The 25,436-nt window shown below is 37.2% G+C and overlaps 1 protein-coding gene across 1 annotated transcript; it reads left to right on the forward strand.

Annotated features, from left to right (window-relative positions):
* The first annotated feature begins 10,682 nt into the window (after window positions 1-10,682).
* Window positions 10,683-13,260, forward strand: LOC120437596. The gene is made up of 7 exons (XM_039608144.1): window positions 10,683-10,845; window positions 10,941-11,333; window positions 11,414-11,633; window positions 11,761-11,972; window positions 12,085-12,232; window positions 12,311-12,420; window positions 12,757-13,260. Exons 1-7 carry the CDS (start codon window positions 10,747-10,749, stop codon window positions 13,066-13,068), a joined length of 1,494 nt encoding a protein of 497 aa, XP_039464078.1. The 5' UTR covers window positions 10,683-10,746; the 3' UTR covers window positions 13,069-13,260.
* Window positions 13,261-25,436: the final 12,176 nt, after the last annotated feature.

Here is a 25,436-nt window from a genome sequence, read left to right on the forward strand (position 1 = left end):
CACTAAATTATAAATTTCCTGTCCAAATCTGCACCTCTGAACAGACCTGACCACCGTAATCAAATATCCTGATACTTTACCATTATATATTTCGCCAAATAATCCTCAACACAACAGCCACCGCTCTCTTGAACTGAAAGCCTCCGAGACACAGACACAGGAAGTGTCTTTGTCACTCACTCCAGCTAATTTGCATAGTGACTCACAGCTCAACAGCCAACTTGACAAAAGAAATACATGTTTAAACCTTATCACATTATTGAATTATTTTCATTTTCTTTCTATACTAATCACTTGCTTTAATCACTCAGTACGAGAGCACTCCTAAGTCACTCTTTTAAAACTGCTTTAGTCCCTTTTCTTCTGTTAATTTCCATAACTCACTCCCCTGTCATATAACTCCTCTGAGTCAACTTCAACTTCAAGCTTTAAGTCTATTTTATTAAACATTCACACCATTCTATCACTCATACAAGTAGCAAGCTGATCTTCATTGCATATGCTTGTGTTCTTAGCCAGGTTTTCAATCAATGTCTCTATGCATTAAGCTTCAGGAGCTTGTCTTTGTAAGGTTAATGCATTCTGTTTGTGTATGTTATTTTTGCATCTATGGCTTCACAGTCTGTCAGGCACCTTCTCAATTCTCCATTTAAACAGTCAGTTTTCTCTTTCCCGAATTACTAACCCAAATTTTTGATTTCCCACCTTAAATAACAGCCCTCCTGGTCTTCAGCCAGGTGTTAGGGCTTGCTTTTCAGGTTCATGGACACATCATTCTGTGAACAATTCAACCAGAAACTTGCCTTAACATATCCAGTGATGTTAACCTATAATTTTCTTCTGACTGCGGCCGTGGAGAACTGGTCGGGGTCTGCTTTACTCCTGAAAATAACAAAACTAAGACATTTTCATTATTATCATCATTGCTTAAACGACCCATTTCCCTCTCTCTGGTCAGAGATATCAATTATGTCATGTATGTCAGCGTGTTCTTCCTTGCGTTAGGCGGTCATGTTAATACAGTGTAAGCTGCTTTCTTCATTGCATGCAATGTGATCATCTTAATTAAGTGTAAGCTGCATCTTCATTGCATCCTATATATTCATATTTAATTTATGCATCTTTTCACTGAGCTCTAGATTCAAACTATCTTACTTCTAATTCATTTCAAAAATAATCTCACATGTAGCAACTTGTGTGTGTGTTTTCTACTCATTAATAGAGTTGTCAGTTATTTTCTTTCATTATTTTAACCTTTTGTATTGTTTACCTCTTTGTTGTGATGTGGTGGACATCCCTAAACAATCATGAGTTCCGGCTTCAATTTCAGTCCAATCATATCCTATATTCTCGCAGTCAAACTCGTCCAGCTTCATCTCTCACTGGTCCTTTTTCATTCACAGTGTCCTTCAAAGCTCCAGCAAACACAGTCTGTTTCTTCTCTGTTTTGATCTTTCAGTATTCTTCTTCCTTCAATCTTATTTTCATTTACTCTGTTTTCTTCTCCATTCATCTTTTCAGTCTTCTCTTCCAAGATTGCTCCAAACATAGCAAATATGAGAGTCAGTGCCTTCAAGCAGACACATCACACTGTTCTTCACCAGCATGCATGTTGCATCTTTCATACTGCTGGACTCATCAGTCATCGTCAGTGTTACTGCTTTCGCTTGCACTGCTTTTAGCTTCAGTTAATTCTTCAAGTCCACGGTGTTCTGTCGGTCTTCATCAGGAGATTGACTGTTCTTTAAGCTCCTTCTCAGGATAAGGAGACAATGAGAGGTGAAGCTGTCAAATTTTAAGCCAAAGGCTGGCCTGTTTTCCTCCCAATTCTGTTAATCATTTAGCCGCTGTACTCAAGGATCAATGTTGAGAGAAGTCCACCTGTATTGGCACACTAAAACATAGAATTAGTATTCTTTTCATTTCTTATTCTTAAAACCTCTGTTTTGCTTCATCTCCCTCGAGTTTAACTCATCTGTCTCTCTGTGTTCTCTCTTTACACACTCAGTTACCATTTATGGGCATGCGTTTCCTGTCCCACACACACACACACTTCCTGTTTGTGCAGACTCTGCAGGCAACAGGCAGAGTCTGTCTCCCCTTAAATTTCACAGTCTACAAACAATCAGTAATTCTCCTAAATCTTGATTTAAAAACAATACACCTTCATTTCACTCACACACATTTAAATAGAGCTCTTTCAAACATCAGGACAACTAACACTTCTCCACACACCTCACCCTTCTTTAGGTCAGTTTTGTAGCGTATACACTTATGTGTTTTCAATCAGAAAAAATAAACTCAACCTCTCATAACATCACTCATGCGTTTCTTGAATTAAAAGCACTTGCAAACTTTAAACATCCTATTTTACCTCACAAAAGAAATATATTTCACACTCCTTTATTTCATACACACTTCTTAAATGTTCTAACCTCTTTCAGACGCCATGAATCGTCTCACACACCCTGCCTTTTCTCTCACTCAGACAAATCACGCAGAGTCACTCAAATCAAATACTGACAGCATTCACACAGTTAAAATCACTCAAAATACACTTTCCTATGCGTATTTTGGAGATGCCTTCCATAATCAGAAAGAGCAAGTCAAAAGAAAAAGAAACTGAAACCTCTCATCATTCTCACAGCTTCTCACCACACACACATAACTGAAAAATAAAACACACCAGCATTTATGGCTCAAGATATATACATCTATCAAAATTCAGTCAATTACTATACATCCACACTAATATATTCAAACTGTATTTATACTCTCGTAATAAGCAAAACCAGCCTCTTAAATATAGGCATTTAGCAATATTGGCAAACAATAGTTATAAAGCTCAATACTCTCGAAACTGAAACCACCCTCTCTGCGCGTCACCGCTCCTCATTTGCATTTACACACACCATCAGTGCACATCCGGCTGTGCATTCCTGACACAGAGACTGATCTTACTCATAGATCTCATATTTTATATTACAGACGTCTTTAATTACAACTGCACAGATTTTTCTAGGCCTCTTAAACCTATATAATTTCGACAAATTTAATAATAACGGTCCAACCGATCAAGTCCCAGACTTTTTTGCGACCAATTTTAGCCAGTATTCCGTCCCTGACGGTGGCCCGATTACTAATGCCCTAACCAAATTTATCGTAGCCAAAAAAGCGCAAAATAGGAGACTCTAGCTCCTAGCAATTTTGGAGGTTCCCAAGTTCTCCCCCGCTGTCGACGGTACTATCCCTACTCACCGGTAGGTCGAGGGTCAGCGTCCTGCCCAAGCGCAAGCGTTACCAAGGAGAAAAGTGCGCTTCTTAACAGACGCCGCTGTCGTTCTAGAAGAATTTAGAATAATTTGAAACAACAATCTACATCCGAACCAGGATTAAGATTAAGGACAACCCTCAACAGTTTTGGAGATTCCCAAGTCCTCCTCGAATGTTGCCCGAAACTATCCCTAGTCGCCGCTAGGTGAAGGATAGATTTCTCTATCCAGCAGGGAGCGTCACCTCCGAGAAACTTCTTAAGGGTTGCATAACCAATGGGGCTCCAACCCACACAATGACCAAATTCCCTATCACTCTAAGTTCACTTAGCAGTCCAACTGCTTTCTCTTTTCATTCCTTTATTCTCATTACTCAGTACTGTCACTTATACTTCATTATCATTACTTCAACCGGTAAACCTCATGAAAACTTCACCAAAATCAAAACAGACACTCACCAGTAATTACAGTGACCAGGCTTTTAATTTGACATGCCCAATGTGACACCTTTTGGAAATATATTTCAACAGGCAGTGTCTTACCTTTAAATGCCCCGGGGAATGCCTGCTCACTTTCACCACTGATTACCGTCTGCCCGTCCAATTACCACGGACCCCGGATCTCTCCGTCTACACCAAAATTCCCTCTCTCTCACCGGACGATGCCCCCAAATGTTAAGGTTCAAAATTATTGAGGAGGAATCCATAAATAAGCACAGATCCGGGCGTGTACAATTTAGACGGCATTTTAATGAACACATGTGTGAGTCCGAACGCTGTGCAGATTTCAGCGTCGAACTAACTACAATATTCACAACAAAGACTTTATAGGGTTGGCAGTCTTCCTGTTACCAGGCAGACTCAAACAAAGCATACGTCAACTCAAAACCACAATGACTTTTAACATAGTCTAAAACAGAACATCATCTTCGCCTCGAAGGCAGATGCACTGCAAATTCCTTGTAGCTTGACAAGATTTATTGTCTTAAATTTAGCCAGATTATCTTGTCCATCTTGTTTTGAACATTACATGCTAGTTTCCAGTCTCATGTGTTAGATGATTAAACTTGTTTCAAGTATATATTACTTTTTTTTCTTATTTAGTCTGTATATCTAAAAATGAACCATTTTACATTTATTTCAAGCAAAAGTAGCTTTTAGATAGAGTGTAAAACAAAAATTATCTCAAAATAAGAAACATTCACCTTTTTTCTTGAAATAAGAAAGTCACTCATTGGAAGGTATTTATTTCAGGTTTTTAAAGAAAGGACATCTTCAAGGTTATATTTTGTCATAACATAGACACTGTTTCTGAAATGGACTGGGTAATATGACGTAAAATCAAGTAGGTTTTCAACATCAGTCAGTTCAGTTGCTTGGGCAAGGTTGGGAATTGCAATTTCAAAGGCAAGAAAGTCTTTGTTGAAACCCAAGGTTTCATACACCTGGTATTCAAAACAATAAAGTACACTATTAACAATAAAAATGTTTTTTACAAGTCCAAAGATAGGGTTTAAACCATTTGCTGAAATGAGTATAAGAGACCTGTCACAGATGTATTTGTTTCCATGTAAAATAAGCCACTTTACTCTAACGGCATGATGTATAGCATCTTCAATCCCCAAAAAATCTACAACCTTTGATTGCAAATGGTCCATATTAGCAACCTCTGATACAGGACCTAGTTCTTTCTCATTTACAAATATCGGATGCTCAGTTCCTGCTTCACTTTGGCAACACTCCAGCAGCTGATTGTGGTTTACAAGAGACTTGCATACATTCTTAAAGTTTAATTTGGATGACCATTGTTTAAAAAAACTGTGTTTAGACTCAAATCTCATGCACATATGACGTATTACAGGTCCCAGGGCAATAATTTGCGAGGGAAGATGCAGCATGTAATGTTGCTTTGGGATTACATTTTTTTCTGGGAACAGTTGCCTGAATTGTTTAAGATGATCTTCTATCATTTTTTTTAGTTTGGACACAGTTTGTAAAGACACAACTGGGGCAAAAAGTATTTTAACAATTTCAATTAAATCCAAAATAAACTGGATAAAGGGATTTTTCTCTACAAGACTGTACAATAAGAATGGCAAAATCTTGATCAATATAAGCATTTGTCCAGAGGATTGCTTGAGTCTGTTGTCACTTGAAGCTAAAGTAGCAATACTAATTGGTGAAGGCTTGTCACGTATGTCCACTGATGAAAAGGAAAAGTTCTGCATGGCAGAATTAAACAAGTCCAATTCCAAATTTCCAGATAAAACAAGGTATTTCAACACACACTTAATTTCCATTGGTGCCACTCCTTCAAGAATTACATGCATAATATCCTGTGGCATCTGCTCTATGAGATTAAAACCTGGGAAATCAACTAATTTGCTTTGTCTATTTATGCCAAAAGTCGTTTTGAGCGAGGATTTCAAAAATTCAGTAGTTGCCCTTTCTATTTCAATGCACTGCCTAATGTGTCCGTCCAATGTCCGTCTGGTGAAACTATGTTCATTGAAATTTTCTTGCATTTCATCAAAAGTACACTCACAATGACGACATTTGCTATACGCAAAACCAACTCCTTCCTTAAATCCTGCAAGCTCATGCTGGGCAAGAGTGTCTCCACACACAGCAACAACTGCTCCATTTAAATAAAATTCCCCATTGACAGTGTTAATCATAACACCATCGTACAGTAACTTCAAGTCCTCATTGATTCTCCGTAGTATTATATCTACCCCACACTCATCTATGTCCCTAGATTTTGCGATTGCGAGAAGTCTGATGGAAGCCAACTTTGATCTAAACTTAGGGTCTATGTTGCCTAAGGTGTAATAAAACATTAGTAGTTTATTTACACTCGCACGTGACCCTAGGGGGTTACACATTTCTATCTCATCAGAATACAGTATCAGTTGTAAAGCAGAGTTCTTCTTTGAAAACAGTGGGTGGGTTTTGAAAATAATTCCATCATTAATGTCATACAAAAAACTGGCGTTGGGGCAACTCTGAGGTCCAGCACTGAGCATGTCAAATAGTCTTGAATTGGATAATAGCTGTTTCAAACTTTCAATCAAAGGAATGTAGTAGAAAGACTTGTTTTTGATTGCAAGAACTCTCGATTCTCCCTTTTTAACTCTACAGGCATACTTGGAAATGATGATCTCCTCAGGTGTGACAGGGTTGAAATGCATCTGTGTTACACGGTCCTGTAGGTTTGAAGCTGCACATATGGGAAAGGGATCCTGAAAGTTGTCCAGTGTTGAAAGAACTTCTTGTTGTAAAGGTCCATTGCTCTCAGGTTGCCTTTCAAGGATGGTCTTTATTTTTCCCCTCAAGGACGTCAGAAGAGCTGTTTGATACTGTTGGACACCAAGGACAATGTTGTTGACACTCCTCTGATGGGGGAAAAAAAAAAAAAAAAAACACACATCAGAGACATGAAAACGTAAACAGAAAATATAACAGAAGCAAAATGCAACTCTATTTCTTTAGCTCAAATTAATGAGCCACTGAATGTTGTAATTTACCAGTGGAGCAGTAGAAGAAGAAATCAACCAATAATTGGCATTGTTTTGCATGACATGCCACATGCATGACTCACGTGGCACAAACACATTGCACCGAACAAGATGGAGGAGCATGAAAGGTTACAACAGAAAAAGGGAACAAATGATTACCTCATTTATTTTTTTTTATGTAATTCTACTTCATTTGTCTTTTATGCCTAAAAGTGAACATATTTTACACTGTTAAGCCTATTTTAAACTGTTGAGTGTGCCCAGAGTTACATACATTGCAGTGAACTGCACAACTCTTGTGCTTAACTTCTTCGTAATGTACATTTGTTCTTAATAACTTATATAGGTGAAAGTAATAGCTAAATAAAACCAGTGATAAAAAAAAAACCAATCAATTAATTGCAAAGATAGTGGACAGATTATGAAAAAAAAATCATTAGTTGCAGCCTTACATTGAACCAGACTTATTAACAAGTTAACAATGACACCCCCATAATATAAGATGAAGCACTACCTGTGATAGGTGGCATTGCTCCCTTTCCAATAGCAAATGCAGCTGCACATCTGGCAAGATCAACAGTTTCTCTTTTACCCTACAGGACAAAAAGAAAAACAATTGTGTAAGAAAAATGACTCACTCAGAATGTGTTTCAAATTCCACCAGATGCAAAGCAAAACAAAGAAATATTCCAAACTGTTGTACATTTTTGCTATTAAAAGATTCCTACTACAATGGATAGCTAATGAAGCTGCAAATGTTATGAACAATTTAAGAGTTATTTAACCCCTGTTAGGCTCTTAAAAAATGCACCCTTTAAAGGCCCTAAGGCCACCAAAAGGTCCCAGGGCCTTTAATGAAACTTAACCAGTCTTTATGGAATCTACTCTGAAGTTAAGTGAAAGAAAAATTTGAAAGCTGCTTGGTTCATGGAGCATCTAACAACAACCAAGGCAGGTACACAACACTGGTAAATAATGAGTTTATTTATTATGTTTACGTATGGAAACTAAGCCTACATTGTTGTGCAAGCCTGAATTTCAACGGATTCATGCATTTGAAATTCAGCACTGGCCTTCATACCTATTAAAATATTCTAATCAAGTAGTTTATCTTAGAAAACACATAACTTTAAAACTATAACCTTCACTTGAACTGAGTACATTTTCTCTAGTTAGGCTTTACTACGGTTTTACTGAAGCTGAATTGGGGTAACTGTGCTTGGTTAAGGTTAAACAACACACATACATTTAAAAATTCGTGCGCGTACACACTGAAACACATAAAGTACATTACCTGATTCTGACGAGGTGTTTGAAGCTCAGCTGCGTCTTGCTCCATCACGTTCTGACTTTCCTGTCGTTCCTCCTCCAACACCTCCGATGTGACTGGGGGGTCTAGTGGTGGTGGCTCTACTTCAGTGCCATTGCCATTGCTAACAGTTTGTCTGGGTTCGGCAGTATAGTCAGCAAAAATGGCTGTACCAAAATTTTCGCCTCCTAATACATTTGCATCGGATGAAGCTGTCAGCCATCCTGTAGGCGGGTTCCCAGTGGCTAAGTATTGTGGATGTGTGCGTCTGAGATGGTGGTAAAACGAGTTGAAAACACGGTAATCCTCGGCGCATCCATCGACTCCACAAATGACACGGAAATCTGGACTGCGACTGTGTGCAGTATTAATGTGACTTAAGAGAGACTTCAATGTTAACGCCACAAAGACGAAGCAAATCACACACCTCCAACAGGCCATTGTAGTAGACTAAAGTCAAGCAGGAAATATGTTGCAGAGTGGAGCTGTTGCCGCGCTAGTTTGGGAAATACCAAGTTCATGGGGGGAGGGGGGTATTACAAACTGTAGCTGTAAAAACAAAAAATGGTCACAAATAAGGTAAAATGAAATAACACCTATAAGAGTTTATTTTATATCAATGAAGAAGAAATTTACCTATCTGTAAATTTCTTCTTCATTGTGTTTTATGAACGTACAAACCACTAAATTGTATATAGAAGCAAATTGAGATGTCCACCCCCTTCATGTTCCATGTTAGTTGTTACCTAACTCCGTTTGAATTTGGAGTCACAGGAATCTTCTGCACTTGGGCGTTGAAAGAAAAACTGTAAGAGAAAACTTCTTCAAGAAAGAGAGGTAAGCAATTTTAATTTTTCGAATGTAAGTAGTGTGTAGTCTAATCACTGTTTTAAAGTCAAGCGGACAGAATAATAAATTTAATTTGAGCGCGGGAAGGAGTAATGTAGCATGCTAACGGATGCTAGCGTTAGCTTAGCAGCCCTCGCATGTGGTTCAGAGAACATTTAGTGAAGTATCTACTGTAATGTTGTGAGAATTCCTAGCTATTCAATTTATAAGGGGCAATGTTAGCCGTTTGTATTAACTTAAGTTAATAGGCACACTGAGAATTTCTTTCAATTAGCAAGAGAGCTAATTAACCACATTCAGGGTTTTCCAATTGTCTTTGACTGATTTACTAGCTGTTTGAATTCCCTCACAAGGTGTGGGTTTAAATTAATATTTTGATATTAATTGGATTTATTAAAGTGGGCTCAAAACAGTGTTATTCAGGAATCAGGCTGGTTGGTAAAACAAGCGCTGTGTATCGATTCAAAATTGAAACAGAAGATGGCAGCACTGCATGTACAAGGATGCCAGCTGCCATTAAACCCCGAAGAAGAAAAAGCTGTATCCCAGAATTCATAGCGCGGCCTAGCTCAGTTTGCAAAAATGGCGGCAGCTAGTTAGTTTTAAAATTTCTCTTATTACTCTTTCTAGGTCACAAAATAAACGTTTAACATATTTTCAGGCGGGAATGTAGCCGTGTAAACTTCAAATATCTGGACAATTTATCAAGACACCACATATTTTCAAAAGCGCTCCGACATTTTTGGAGACGTCTGTTACCCACTAGCTCGATAGCTAGCCGATTTTAACGCTCACTAGAGCCTGTGAGAACACCGGACTCGGCAAACCATTTTAAAACCACCGCCGTCTTTCACTACTCAGGTGAAACATGATATATAAGTCACTTAAATAACTTAAAGATGTTATTGTTTGGCTTTTTTCAGTATTTTATTTGTTCCTGAGTAAATCGGTTTGGCTGAGATTAAAGTTATAGTTTTACACAGCTGAATAAACGTCAAGCAGACAACTGATTATTAGAAGTGTGAGATGCTCGAGAAATATACTCCGTGTCCTGTTATATTTTAGATAGCAAGGAGCAATCTGCAAAGTTCTTTAAAATGTAATAAACTATCATCTTGTCTTTATTTTTAGTTAGCACATACCTTAAACACTTAAAGCTGTAAGCTAATGATAGTTATATAAGAGCAAATGCTGCTGGTGCAATAAGCTGTACGTTTTACGTCCAATGGATGCATGATCTGATTAGTCGACTAATCGCAAAAATAATCGGTGACTAGTCGACTATCAAAATAATCGTTTGTGGCAGCCCTAGTCAGCATAATCTTATTGATGAAATTCAATGACACAAATCTGGGTGAGTAAAAGTTCACCGGGCAATATTCTATAACCCTTTCAGACCTCAGCCTGGCTGTCTGGACATTTCTTTTATATTATAGCTTTAAAAAGGGTAAAAATGTTGAACAATCAAAACGATTTTTTGACGTGAATCAATTTGATTCTCATGGGACTCAATTAAGATTCAACTTTTCAAATGTTTTTAACATAACACTAATTGTAAACATTTGTCTTGCAGGTGACTGAGCAATGGAGAAGCTGGATGATGTAACAGTATCTGTCCTTAAAGGTTATATTTGATAATACATTTGTGTGTGTGTGTGTGTGTGTGTGTGTGTGTGTATATGTGTGTATATATATGTATATATATATATATAAATCTAACAGTTTTGTTTGTGCAGTTATGTGCTTGCACAGTTTAACTGGTGTTTGTCTTTTTGTTAGCTGCAAGCATTGACGAGCGCATGCTTTTAACATTGACCCGTGATGATCTGAGGGACCTTTTTTCTGGGCCTGAGCACTTTCTCAGAAGAAAACATGTGTGGTCAATAATTCATCCTGAGGTATTATGTAAAAAATATTTAGTTCAACTAATCTCCAGAAAGTATGCTTTTATTTTAGCAGTACTTGACATTTTTATTTTCTCACCCTAAACCAGGAAGACCATCCGCTACCACAGAAACCTGAAACAACTTCTTCACCCAGGGTAGTTGCAACAGGCCCTCCAACCGCTGATGCTAATGTTGGCCAGCTGAAAATCTTGCAGCTCCCCAGTCCTCCGGAATATGTTGTGTACACCGACAGTGAGTTGGAGCAATGCCGAAAGAGTTACCTGGAGTTGGCCTGCTCCGGCAGGGAACAGGCATGCGTCATGTCAAAAGAACTGAGATGCAGATTGGTGAGAAATACAATCACAAGTATGGTGTCCCTTTTGAGAGCAAGCCAAGGCCAAATGGAGAGATACCCCTCTAAGACCGAAATCACTGCAATGGCTAAAAAAGTTGTGGAATATTATCCTATGCTGCAGGATAATGATGCAAGCGTAAAACACGTAAGTTTTTGTATTTGTGTGTCATATATAAATCATTTTGCTTTGTTCAGGGAGCATGATATATATGTATTTTTCACCAGGAGAGCATTAATGCCAAGTTACAAAAAAGGCTGCAAAATATGAAAACCCCAGTAAAAAGGCAAGGACCAACACCGGAGAGGGGACGGCCCAAGAGAAGGCTCACTGACCTCTCCCCAAGGGATGAAGAAGCTGATGATGAAGATGCTGATCGCAGTTCTTCCAGTAGTGCATCTACTCTGTTATCACCTGTCAGAATTTCTGACGATGCCTCCACTTCATGTGAGTACATACATGTAATTTTGTAAAGTGGTTATCAACACACAGCCAGTAGTAGCTAATGTTTTGTAGAAGTCTACTTCAGTAACAATGAAAAACCAAAATGCTCTTGTACTTCTCTCTATCTTAGCTGACAAGGATAGTTGGCAAATACAAGCAAGACATTACAAAACATTACAAGAAATGTGCAAGAAGGCAAAACCAAACCAAGAAGATGTGTCCCAGCTATTAGACCTCGAGTTTGAAGCCAGAAGAGCCTTCATTGACTCAGACACCATGAAAGAGGAGAACAGAGCTCACCTCATCTTGGATGCATATCCATGCTTTAAAGAATTGCATCATGTAAGTTTTTGGAAGAGTTAATCAATAATCACTTTAATTTCAAATATATTTGGTGTGGTAGTAAAGTTATTTTGATTTTATTTGTTTACTTATGTTTTTAAACCTATTGTAGGCGTTGGGTGAGCTTCGCAGAATTTTGGATCCCCACAACAACAAGTTCATCAGTCAAATAAAACTGAGATGGGAAGAATTCTGCTCCAGGGTAGAGTTCTACGGTGTGTCAAAGAAGGCAATGAATCCACCAATGACCATGGACAAAAGTAAGTTTTACCATTTGAATACAAAGTTCTCATCCTTTAAAATTTATGTTTATGAAGGTTTGTTTCTGCTTTGTCCAGCTGAAACCCACCTTGCACTGATGAAGGCTCTTCCAACACTCTTTCCCACACCTGCCCATCCACCAAAAAAGATGGGGAATGCTTCTGAAGCATTTCTACATGTCCTGAAGGTAAGTTTTGTAAAATTTGCTTATAAAGATCTACAGAAAATTTGGCAAACGAAATATTTCGGTCAAACATGACTCAAAAATGCTTTTTCGGTTTCAGCCGAAAGACTTAAATCTATAATTTATTGTTTTCATTAATTTATAACGTATTTAATGTACACGAGTGTGGTCACATAAGGAGTCGCTTGACACTGATAAACCATAGGTCAAAACTACTATAAAATGTGTGTAACCAACAAAAAACAAGATAATGACGTCTCCGACGTTATGACCAAATCCCAGCAAAAAAACATACAATTAACATAAGATGTTAACTGTCATGTCTTATGTGTCTTGCAGCCTACAGAAGATCCAGATGCTGTCCTCCAGAAACGAAGCTTGTCATGTCCAGTAGTGATGTTCGATGGCTGCAAGTGTGTCATTGCTGTTGGTAATTTACCAGTTACAACATTTGACAAAGAAAAACTTGGTGAGGCTATGATATATGTGATGGCATACTTTTATGCACTCCATCTGACTTACCCCAAATGCGTGGCAACCCTGCTGTCTGTCATTCAGACAGAAGTTCTCCAGGATGCCATTCATGAGAGTGACACTACATCATCTTACAGAAAAGCCCTGGCAGAATGGCATGCATTTATTGGAAAGTAGTGTGTAAATTTCAGATAAGATTATGAGAGGGCACTTCTGTTTTGTTTTTTCAATCTGGGTCTTATTTCTAAAATGGAAAATGTTCATTTACTCACCCAGACAAGTTTTGTGATATTCGGTGTCATTCGGAAGAAATTTGAATCTTTGTGGTCTTCCTATGTCACTCGTCAATTTTAATGGGGCAATGGCGAAACCTCTAAGACTGTTGAAACCACTTAAACAAACTCATAATGTTGGACCTGTACTGTTCAATTGTATCTTTATTATCTACAGGTTATTGTTAAAGTGGACAAATAAAGATGGACACTTTTGCTCTGTTTCAGTTTTGTTTTGTCCTTAATCAGCAATATAATCTTAAAGTAGTGTTTAGCTAAATTTAAAAAGAATATCTTTAAAATGATTTAATGTACTAGTTTTTAGATTATTTGCCTTGATTTGTTCGTTAGAATAAGTGTTTTATGCCTATTTTCAGATTTAATTTCTTCAACATTTTACTTAGAACAAGTGGCTAAAGCTTATGTTTAGGTTTCAAGCCATGATTGGTTGCCTGGAATAAGTGTAAAAGACTTACTTTTAGCTTTATTATCTTTATTTGTGGCCTACAATAAGTGGTTAAAGCTTATTTTAAGTTTCAATTGTTCTGATTTGTTGCCTGGAATAAGTGTAAAAGACTTATTTTTAGCTTTATTATCTTATTTGTGGCTTACAATAAGTGGTTAAAGCTTATTTTAAGTTTCAATGTTCTATTTGTTGCCTGGAATGAGTGTAAAAGACTTATTTTTAGCTTTATTTAAATCTAGATATTGTTCTTATTTCAAGAAATCTTATTAAGAAAAAAACACTTACCCCATGGGCAGATAATTTCACTTGTTTTAAGCAAATCTTCACCAAAAATAAGTGTATTTTTCTAGTATTAAGGAGGTGGGTTTTTGCAGTGTGCTTCCTGTCTCCATCCTCGCTGTCGCTCATCTCTGGGACATCTGGTGTACTTCCTGGAACAGACTAACACGTACACCTCGACTTTGCAGCCATAAGCAAAACATCATTCACTCTTACCTACTAAATGAGTCTATCTAATTTGTGTGTGCGTGCACGTGCGGGGGCGCGTGCGTGCTGTGTACTGCGTACGTGTCGTGACCTCTCTATTTGTGTCTGTATGTGTGTGTATGTCTCGTCTGTCTGCGCACAGATGCTCTCTGCACCTTAGTTGACCTCAACTCAAGCAACCAGGCTAAGGCCATCCTGTGTGTAATGATCTTAACTTCTATGTAAAATGTATAAAACAAATGTTTCAATCTAATACAACTACTTAAAGCTTAAATCAAAGATAAATGCATAATAAACACCCTACTCTTTGGCTTGCACTCACTCTGCTTTCGGTTTCACTTCTGCAAAAGCATGCCTTGCAGACGGGTTTCCTGTCAGCCTGCAACTCCGTCTGTCACCCACTGAAGACTATGTGTAAGAATATAAAAACATTCAAAAACCTTTAAATTATAGATTCAACTCCACAGTTTGAAGTGGTTCTCACTGGACTTGTAATAAAGACTGATATAATACCCATATATTTGAACACCTGAATGCATCTAAATGCAACATCACTATTAACATGAAATGGTAATGATGATTATAAAAATAGCAGCAAATAATAGCAGTAAAATATTCTACCCCTCCGGACAATATCCACAATGAGGGATTCTTGTGCCGCTGTAAATATGGCAACCCTCCCACCTCTATGTGGCATTCTTTCAACTCTAAAGAAAGAAACATGTGTTGTCAATTGACATGTGTTACAATACAGTCACAACTGATTTGAAACCAATAGACTACTTTCACAGGTTTGTAAAACTGTATTGTGACAAAGAAAGCAATAGAGTACAATACCTGTTGTGTTGTCTGAATGCCCTGATAATGGTGGCCACGGTGAACCTACTCAGGTTTGGACAGACTCTTAGTCCTGCTTCAGCCATTGTCATGCCATGGACAATGACATGGTCAATGACTGTTGCTCGCATCTCGTCCGTAATGATGGTGCGAGGTTGTCTTGCTCTCCCTGCTGGACCTTCTCCTCTCCCATGTTGGCCTCCTCCTCTTCCTTATTGACCTGCTCCTCTTCCTCCTCTCATTTGAACTCCTCTTCCTCGTTGGCCTGCTCCTCTTCTTCCAGGGCCAGCTCTTCTCCCTCCTCTGCATCGAATTCCTCTTCCCCTGACTCTGCCTTCATCCATTGTGTTTGTTTGGAATCTTCAGCAAACTGTGCACTCTGAACTTGCTTTTATACATGTGGTCACAGCATTAGCAACAAGTGTCTTCAATTTTGAGTCGTTGTGTGTAATGAATGACGCCAGGTGTGTTCATTGTGTTCAAATATTGCTGACTGTGGCAAGCATGTTGCATCACATGAGCTTTCATTTGAGAATATGAGCAGAGTTCTTTTGCAACTTGTGTTTTAGCAAGGCAAAATGTGGTTAGATTTATGACAACGGAGGATTGTGTTCTGTGAATTGTGTCTTCATGTGACATGTGTTTATGATATTGGTAAATGATGGCTAGATTTAGTAAATATGTTTAGACAACTGGTCATTTGGTTTAGAGGTTTGGCGTTTGTGTTTTAGCATTTGAGAAAAACTGTAATACACGGAAGTCAAACTGAAATCACATTTGGATGCAATGTTCTTTGTAAATCCAGCACTTGCATCAGTACCATCTATCAAACTTTTTTGTTATGGCGTCTATGTCTGTAATTTCATGATGCTGCTGCACAAAAGTGAGAATTTTGATTTATGGTCAAACAATGTGCCAAATAGTAAACTCACATTCTGCCTCCTGAAGATAGTCTTGCCAGAAAGCCATGGTCCGGCACTTGTCTTGAAATGCATTACTCCCTCGTTCGGAGTGAATGATCTGGAATAGATTCTCCATATCAGTTGCTCTCAGAGCCATTCCAGCTTTCACGAAAAGGCACTTCATCTGAAGAGGGTATGTCTGTAGAGCATCTAGGACACCTAGAGACCTCAATCCATCTCTGAACCTAGCCAAAATAAAACAAAATCAAAGTGTATTTTATATATTTGTATTTGATGGGATTTGGAACCTGTATCATAACAAGAGGTTTTGAGGTTTTATTAAGAGACATTTCTGAACTAATTACATTTTACTTTCCTGTGGACTGCTGTATCAGAGGTGAAGAACATTTTTCCCCTTACAGGGCCAGACTGTCTTAGATACAGATAAAGAATGCCTATACATGGAACAACTGAGTTGAAATATGATACACAGGGACCTGTCATGAATTGGAGTAAAAGTGACAAATTGCTTTCAAATACATCTGGTCTCTTGTTCCACTGGCATAACCTTTCTGTCAGTCTACAGTCAACCCAAATGCTACTCAATTTTAATCTATTTTTATTAACATATTTAAACACATGCTGTGGGATTATAATATTATCTTATGCCACGTTATACCCCTAATTAAAGATTGTGAAACTATTATGTAGTTTTAGTTTGTATTATTCTCCTGAATTAGAAGAAGGTGATAATTATTACACTGGTTAAACTGATTTGTATTACATTAGACTGCTGATTTATTGTGAATGGATGATATTGTTTTATGATGCACTATACTGCTGAGTTAAGAAGAGAATATTGTGTGCAGAGACTCAGGGCCTTTCTGTTCTGATAGCAGAGGAGACAGAGCACATTCCACAGGAGCTTCACCCCCACCACCTTGTTGGAAGCAGATAAACAGGGAGCCAAGGCCGCCACTTAGGCGCCGTGTGAGAGAAAGAATGTGAATGTTTAGGCTTTTATGACTAGGTGGGGGCCACTAGAGGCTATAAGAGTTTGAGCAATGCTCCACCATTTTGAGATTTACAGCTGATGTTGCAGCATACATCTCCCACGTGCGTGTGTTCAATTAAAATCATTGTTTGACCGACTCTCCTGGACCAATTGTTGTTTTTGTGCCCATCCTCAATATCTGAACCCGTAACAATGCCTACATTGGCACAGATACAACGTTTATGTGAATTTTAATTTCATGAATGAAAGATATCTGTTATTTTATGAACTGTGCTAGAATGGAGCGCTCCAGACCTGCACCACCAAATAAAGATAACTAGGGTAATACCATTGTTTCACAACACAATGACTTTAGTTTGACAGGCTTAATTTTTTACCATTACAGTATGTGTTTAGACATACCTTTCAAAAGGTGCACGGGTCTGTTGAAGGACATACCAGTGAGCCAGATCCAAAGCAGTTTCTTGTTTGTTTTGAAGTGTTATGCAAACATTGTGACCAGCAAGACTGATCAAGTTGGCTGCCTGTGCAACTGCATCTTGCAGCTGTAGATCATTCTCGGCCTGTACGATCTAAAAACAATATGAGGAAATTTAAAAATGAATTATTTGACTCTACTATTTAGTAGAACATACAAAACTAATAGCTTCAGTGTTTAATTAGTACATTAACCCTATGAAACCCCATAACCCATCAGGAGGCTGAGGTATAAGTTATTAAGCTGGAAAACAAGTCCAATCATTAAATTGTGAAAACTGAAACTTGGAGTTTCTTGGGCAGTAACCAACAGAACCATAACCTGCCAAACACATTTTTAATTCTTCCTTCTTGTAGCCATTAACATGTTTGATCTTTTACTAGAAAGGTGCATGACTCAGGCAAGAAAAATTAGGAAAGTGTTAGTAAAAATGTTGGACAAGCAAAAAAAGACCTACAATGAAATTGAAAGAACCAAAGGAAAATATGCTCACCGACTGCACTTGTGACCTTGTTTCCTCATCAGTAATATGCTCAGTGCTGACTTTTACATTGTCTGGACCCTTTTGAAGACACTCATACAAGAGTTCAGACAAGAAACATGGACTCTGTCCCCCATGGGCAATTGACATTGCCATGATCTGGCCAGCATAGTAGTATCCATTATCTTTCATTGCTGTTAACAAATAAAATAAAACATCATCTCAAAAGCTTGCATCATTATTTGTGTCACTGTGGCATTTTTATAGTACAAGTTACCAAATGTTATTTCTGAAAAAAATATTGCCCATACAGTTGCACCCATAAGAGTTTGGATAATGACATAATCATCTTAATTTTGCTGTGCACCACCACCTTGGATTTTAAAACAAATCAAGATGATACTGAAGTGCAATTCCTCGGAGGTATTTCATTAAAAAAAATGGCACCAGCTAATTAGGAATTACAGTCAATTTTATACATTATCCACCATCTTTAAAGATGGTTGCTTTAGACAAGTGATTGAAAGCTAACACCATTTTATGTATTATTTTTAATACAAGGATTAAAATTCTTTACAATTCTTTACAGCCTTACAGTCAGATCAGGTAACTGAGCTGGCTTGGTATGCTTTGGGTTATTATCAATTTACACTGTCCAATCAATTTAGCATTTGCATTTGGCTGAATCTGAACAGATTGCCCTTTACACTTCACAAATCACCAGTGATATCATTGACAACAGTAGTGGCTTGGTTCTATGGCAGCTACCCATACCCATGTCATAACACTGCTTCCACTATGTGTGACTTGAGCTATTCTTTTCTTTACAATACTTTTCTCCTTCCATCATTTTGGTTAATCTTGGTGTCATCTGTCCATATCTTCATAGTAGTATAGCATAGTTCTTTTAGATGTTTTCTGGCAAAGTCCTTCCAGTTATTTACTATTGCACCTTGTTTTAAAACATCTGTGTTTCCATTCATAAGTGCATCTCTTGATTGGTGAATTACACCATATCAGTCATTTGAATAATTACTTTTGAGAAATGAGAGAGCATGTATAAAAATGGCCAGATTTTCTAAATATGCAGTACTGTTTCAAACCTTTCAATTAAAACAGAGAATCTGCCCTTCAGTCAATCTAGGTTTAATTTTTTAAAATCCTCTGTGGTGGTACAAAAATTTTATCATTGCCAAAAAAAATGTATGAGATACTAAACTCGTACATGTAATCACAAACCAATTGATGTATAATGTATTGATGTAAAATAAATCAAATGGCAACAATTAATTAAATCATAAGTACCTTTAGAATTGTACGTAAGAACTTTAGCATTGGGTGGACCTTCAAAGATGCCAAGTTTGTCCTTGACTTCACAGAGGCAAAGTCGAAAGAACTCCTGAGTAGGTCCTCCATTGTCAACAGCACCCTCAGACATTCCATAGTCATCAGTAAACTTCACATCTATTTTTTTCTCTGGGGAAAAATTGGATCTGCCCATGGCTCTGGATGCTCCATCCCACACATTTCGCCTTATGATGTTGAAGCGTACAGTGCTGTCATTATTTACTCTAGTAACAATCTGCTCCAAGATTCTCTATAAGCTCTGGACGTCACTGAAACACACACACACACACACACACACACACACACACAAAAAAAAAAAAAAAACAGTAAAGAAATATACTAGTCTCAATGGCAATAACCCACCAACAGAATAATGATGTACCATCCTTAAGACTGTAATTGATATTTAACAAAAAAGAGATACAAATTAAGAATGTTTGTGACAATGGAAAAAAGATTAAGTTCAAGTTAATTTAAGTTTAAATTTTTATCTTGTCATAAATACACTAGTATTTATAAATAGTATAAATACACTATATAAATACAAGCAGAACAAGAAAAACAACAAGATCCAACACTGACAACCAACCTCCATTCAAAAAAGTAAAAATAAACCATAACATATATCAAGTAAAATATAATTAATCTGATAGCCTTGGTAATCTTCAAATGACAACAGAAATCGCAGGTTGCAGTTTGTAGTTTGCTTATTCAAACTGATCCAAAACTAGACAGTAGGTGACTCCTTTTCCGCAACAAACATAAAAAAATTGTTAATATGTTGACCGTTCAACATGAGAAGTAAAAGTTTGTGTTGTACTGACCTTTCACTTGCACTTGAGTCTAAAGACCTTGAAATGGCTTCTTGGAGGTCGGGGTCATCTGACAGGTATTCTTCCTCAAACAGGCCAAGATATGTACTGTAAAGCCAGAATGTTTTGTAAATTATTTCGTTAAATTACATATAAATTATGTTGACATAATTACATTATCACAATACATAGATTGGCCTCAGCATTATTAAAGTTGTGTGGGATCATCTTGAAAGAGAACAGAACAAAAAGCCTGGAAAACTATTCCTGAACCATGCTTAAAGAAATTCAATAAAAAGAAAGCTTGGTTAAGAGAGTTCAAGCTATGTTGAAGACTAAAGTAGCTCATATCACATTTTGAATTTTAATCTCATTAAAATTCTATAAGTTTTGTTCTACTCTAATATACTGCGCTTCCATGTCTGTTTGTAGACATAATTTTGTAGACTTCAGTAAATCACTGCGCTTCTTTCCTATTTTTCCAGCAAAATACAAAGAAAGCAGGGGTGGCTCATGACTTTTGCACAATATAGCTCAAAAGATTAAAAGATACAAACATGTACAAAACACATACCTGTAGGATGTGCTGTATAAACTTGGCTGGGTAGGTCCATTGGACACACTGGAGGTGTTACTAGAGAAGACACGTGTGTCACCACTAACACTGGCAGAAGAACCCACTGATAAGCCAGGTGTGTTGTAACTGACAGAGGCAGATGTTCCACTGGAGTAAGGCTCATCCTCATCAGTAGCAATGACAGAAGGATTGGTGGACATTGTGAGGGTGTCAGCAGAGATGGAAGATTCAACAGTACAAACATCTTGGGTAGCAACGCACCAGATGGCCTCATCATCAACAGACATGGACTGTGTGTTAACAATGGGAATGGCTGAGGGAACTTCTTTAGAAATTTCAACTGTGAGAACACAAAGAACAGGAGTTTAACTTTTGAATAACATCTAATCACATATATAGCTTTTACTTTTCATGTATTTAGGGGTACATTTCTTCCTGCTCAAAATATTAAACTACATTTAAATATGATTTTAACAAAGACTTGATACTTAACTAAAGACACAATGCCTAAGATGACTAAGTAACAGACACTGAACCAACTTAATTTCCAGTTTATTTGGACCTACTTTTAGATAGAAATATTTACCACATTTGTCAGAATTCAACGTTTCTGTGAAATCCTGGCCGCTTGTATGGCTACTCTCTCCATCAGAATATGTCTGTAAATTAAAACAGATAATACATTTCATTATACTGACAACAAAATGGCATAATAAATATTAGTAATATGTTTATGTATTATGTATAAAAACATAACACAAGTGACAATGTTTAAGGGAGTTTAAAATCCATCTTTGCCTTTTTCACTCTCATTTTATGAACATACATACATTTGCTGAAATGCTCAGGATTACTTACTGATTCATTGTCCTCACATAAGATGACCTTGTCAGGTCTGACATAAATTGACTTCTGATGAAACAGTTTTTTCACAAGGTCTCCATTCACAGTCTGTTTGGAAGTGAGTGATGGCTCAACTAGTTTGGTTGAGCCATCACTAGTTTTGCCAGCAAAATCTGTAGCCTAAGGGAGGAAGAAAACATAGTGTATATGAAATTTTTGTTAAGGCTAACAGACTACAATACAACACAACGCATTAAAAGGCTTAATTTTTGTTAACTCTAAAAGATCTCAATCCAGTCATCTGATCGGTTCTCCCAGATCCTTTTTGGAAATACCCAAAGTCGACCTTTAATAGTATAATAATCTAAGTAACAAAAAAAAAATATTTTTATAAAAAAGGATCTAATGCTTACCTGCATCCTTCAACAACTGGCTGGAAGGCAGTCCTTATTGCCTGCATTACTTTGTTGCTTTAAAGAAGTTTTGTTAACTTTATACTGCCAAAAACTATGTACTGTAACAAATGATGTGCTTTGCTTTTACACGATGTTTGCAGATTAAGCTTACGGGACTTGAAATATTATAGAAATCGCATGTTTCCACAATAACACAAATTAACGGTTGTGCACAGTTTAGTCTCCACATCCACACGCTGTCAGTCTATCGCACAGTTTTTTTGTTTTGTTTTTTTGTGATATTTTTGTTTACTTAGCTTCGTCGAGCAATTGAAACTTACGGGAAATTACTAACCTTCCACTGGTAATTTCAGTGCATTTAGTTCTGTTCTTACCTCTTCTGCCTTGGGCCCTTTCGAGTGAAAGGTCTAAGATTGTAGATGGGACCCGTTGTGGGGCACTCCTGTGATGTGGAAGGCACGTTCTCCATAACGTTAGCTGGATAACCAGGGGTTATCTGACCGGAGAGGTTCACTGCATTTGGTCTTCTATGATGAAAGAGTGAATAAATTTCTTCATCAGTAGTACGATGCGGTACACTAGTACAAATATTAGGTTGGCCAGAACATGCATTTGCCAGGGTGTTAATTAGCTCCTCATTACTTAGAATTTGAGCCACAAGATTCCGTGCAGACTGGCTCATAGTGCCATTCCTCGCAGCTACAAACAAGGAAAACACTAGATGGCGCAAGCGCCTCCTTGACGTCAAGTTTCATTCTATATATTCAGAAGATCATTCTATATATTCAGAAGATCATTCTATATATTCAAGTTTCATTCTATATATTCAAGTTTCATTCTATATATTCAGAAGATCATTCTATGTATTCCAGTTTCATTCTATATATTCAAGTTTCATTCTATATATTCAGAAGATCATTCTATATATTCAAGTTTCATTCTATATATTCAGAAGATCATTTTATATATTCAAGTTTCATTCTATATATTCAGAAGATCATTCTATGTATTCCAGTTTCATTCTATATATTCAAGTTTCATTCTATATATTCAGAAGATCATTCTATATATTCAGAAGATCATTCTATATATTCAAGTTTCATTCTATATATTCAGAAGATCATTCTATATATTCAGAAGATCATTCTATATATTCAGAAGATCATTTTATATATTCAAGTTTCATTCTATATATTCAGAAGATCATTCTATATATTCAAGTTTCATTCTATATATTCAGAAGATCATTTTATATATTCAAGTTTCATTCTATATATTCAGAAGATCATTCTATATATTCAAGTTTCATTCTATATATTCAAGTTTCATTCTATATATTCAGAAGATCATTTTATATATTCAAGTTTCATTCTATATATTCAGACTTTGATTGTAAGATATATATAATATTTTCCTAAACGGCATTCCATAATATATATATGTATATAAAATATATAAAAAACTTGAATTTTACAGTGTTTATTTAAGGGATAGAATAAGTAAAATGTCACCATTGTTATTGTCCGGACGGAAACAGCGGGGTTGTCCAAATTCAGAGGCTGCGTCCTCCTAAAGACCCAGCCTTCGCGGTCTAAGTGGGCCGGGTCCTCCGAAAGCCAGGTAGGCCGGAAGTGAGTGACTGTGAAATTGGATGGTCTAGCCTTCAGAATTACGTCACGAGCTCTCAGTGGAGTGAAACTCTGCCCTCTGCTCCTTGCTATCTAAAATATAACCAGACACTGGTGTGAATTCTCGACCATCTCACACTTCTGTTTAATCAGTTTTCTGTTTAATGTTCATTCAGCTGTGTGAAAACCCTGGAGGAAGATTAAATAACCAAACCAATTTACCCACGAACAAATAAAACACTGAAAAACACCAAACAATAATATGTTTAAGTTATCTAAGTTATTTATACATCACGTTTAACCTGAGTAGCGAAAGACTGCTTTAAAAACTATGTGCTGGGAGTTTGCTGTTCTCGCCAGCTCAGATATTTGAAGTTTACACAGCTACATTCTCTCCTGGAAATATGTTAAAAGTTTATTTTGCAATCCAGAAAGAGTAATATTAAAACTAAATAGCTGCTGCCATTGTTGGAAACTGGAACTGGCTGGCCTGCGCTATGAATTCTGGGATATGTTTTTTCAATTTTGTTGTGCGGGTGAAAAATCAGGAGAAATTCCAGAGAATGGTGGCTCCGGGAGATTTTCAGGAGGGGCGCTGAAATTCAGGTTTCTCCCGGAAAAATCGGGAGGGTTGGCATGTATGCATTATTCACCATCAGTACCAGCACAAGTTCTAAGCAATTAATTATACATTGTAGTGTAACATCCTGTATGCAGATTGATATTTTAAACAGTACTGTGGTGTAGAATACAAAGTACAACAAAATGTAATGCCACTTTACATCTTATATGTCAGTGTTAGGTTAGATTGAAAGCTAAAGGAAAATTAGGTAAAATCATGTAAAAATAACTAAACTGAAAATTGTAAAATATTACCAATTTTAGTAAAATTGATTCATATTTAACATCCAGTGTTTTCATACACAATTAAATAGTGAGCCAAACTTGAATTTAGATGGCCTACTATTTACCTGCTCAAAAAAACCAAGAAAGTCAAGGAAATTCAAAGAAAGAGATGACCAGTCTGTTTTTGATTTTTTTTTTCTAATTTTTACATTTTTAAAAAAAATTGAAACATTTAAGTGTGACAAACATAAAGAAAAAATGAAATCAGGAAGGGAGCACACGCTTTTCACACCACTATATGTGCTGAGATTACCACTGACTGTCAGGTGGATGCTCTTGCTGGTTGCTTTCTCTCTGGACTCACACCAGTAAACCCCGCTGTCCAATGGGTCAACATAGCTGATGTTACAGGATGAACCAGCTGGTTTTCACCACCCAGCTCTACACTGAGTCCTGGTTTCAAAGGTTGTGTTTCTCCTCGGAGTCCATCCAGCAGAGCTGTCGTCCTCCTCACAGTTCAGATGCACAAAGTCTCCATAGAACAGCTGAGAGCTGCTGGGACTCACAGTCAGACGTGCTGAGAAACATGAGCGAGTCTCGGTTTTAAATAAATATCAGGGACTTCGATTTTGTTCTTTTTGAGGTACAGAAGAAAAAAACAATACAAGAGTGTAGCAAGATATTAATGAGTTGGAAGGTTTATCAGATGGCAAAACACCACCCAGTTTACATATTTTATTTTTTTAAGCCTCTCAGGTGCTTGCAGGTTGAAGTTGGCTCTTTAGTTAACCAGCTGCTGGCTGTGCAGATATCAATCTGAAAGTCTGTCTTAATGAAACTAAAAAGGATTTTTTTTTAACTTTTACCTTCATTATTTAGGTAATGATTTCTGGTGAAAATCAGGGTGCTGATTATGAAGAAATGTTGATAAATGTATTAAACTGTTCATTCTGCAGGTTATTCTGCTCATTATTGCACTGTTAGACTTTTCGTCTCCACTTTACGGTAACATACTGGCGTCACTGTTGCCAGCGTCATACCGTGACGCCGTGTTACGGTAGCTTACCGTTCTGCAGGATGATACCGTTTTTTGCTGTTGTGGTATAATACTCTTGGACAAATTATGGTAACGCACCATA

This window comes from Oreochromis aureus, linkage group 3, assembly GCF_013358895.1.
Source record: "Oreochromis aureus strain Israel breed Guangdong linkage group 3, ZZ_aureus, whole genome shotgun sequence".
NCBI classification, from domain to species: domain Eukaryota; kingdom Metazoa; phylum Chordata; class Actinopteri; order Cichliformes; family Cichlidae; genus Oreochromis; species Oreochromis aureus.

Bases quoted from the DNA above. Each gene is read 5' to 3' on its own strand.
- LOC120437596 (XM_039608144.1), top strand. From the start codon at position 10,747: ATGCTTTTAACATTGACCCGTGATGATCTGAGGGACCTTTTTTCTGGG. The intron at 11,634-11,760 runs GTGAGTACATAC...TCTCTATCTTAG, and splicing joins TGACGATGCCTCCACTTCAT to CTGACAAGGATAGTTGGCAA. The intron at 11,973-12,084 runs GTAAGTTTTTGG...AACCTATTGTAG, and splicing joins GCTTTAAAGAATTGCATCAT to GCGTTGGGTGAGCTTCGCAG.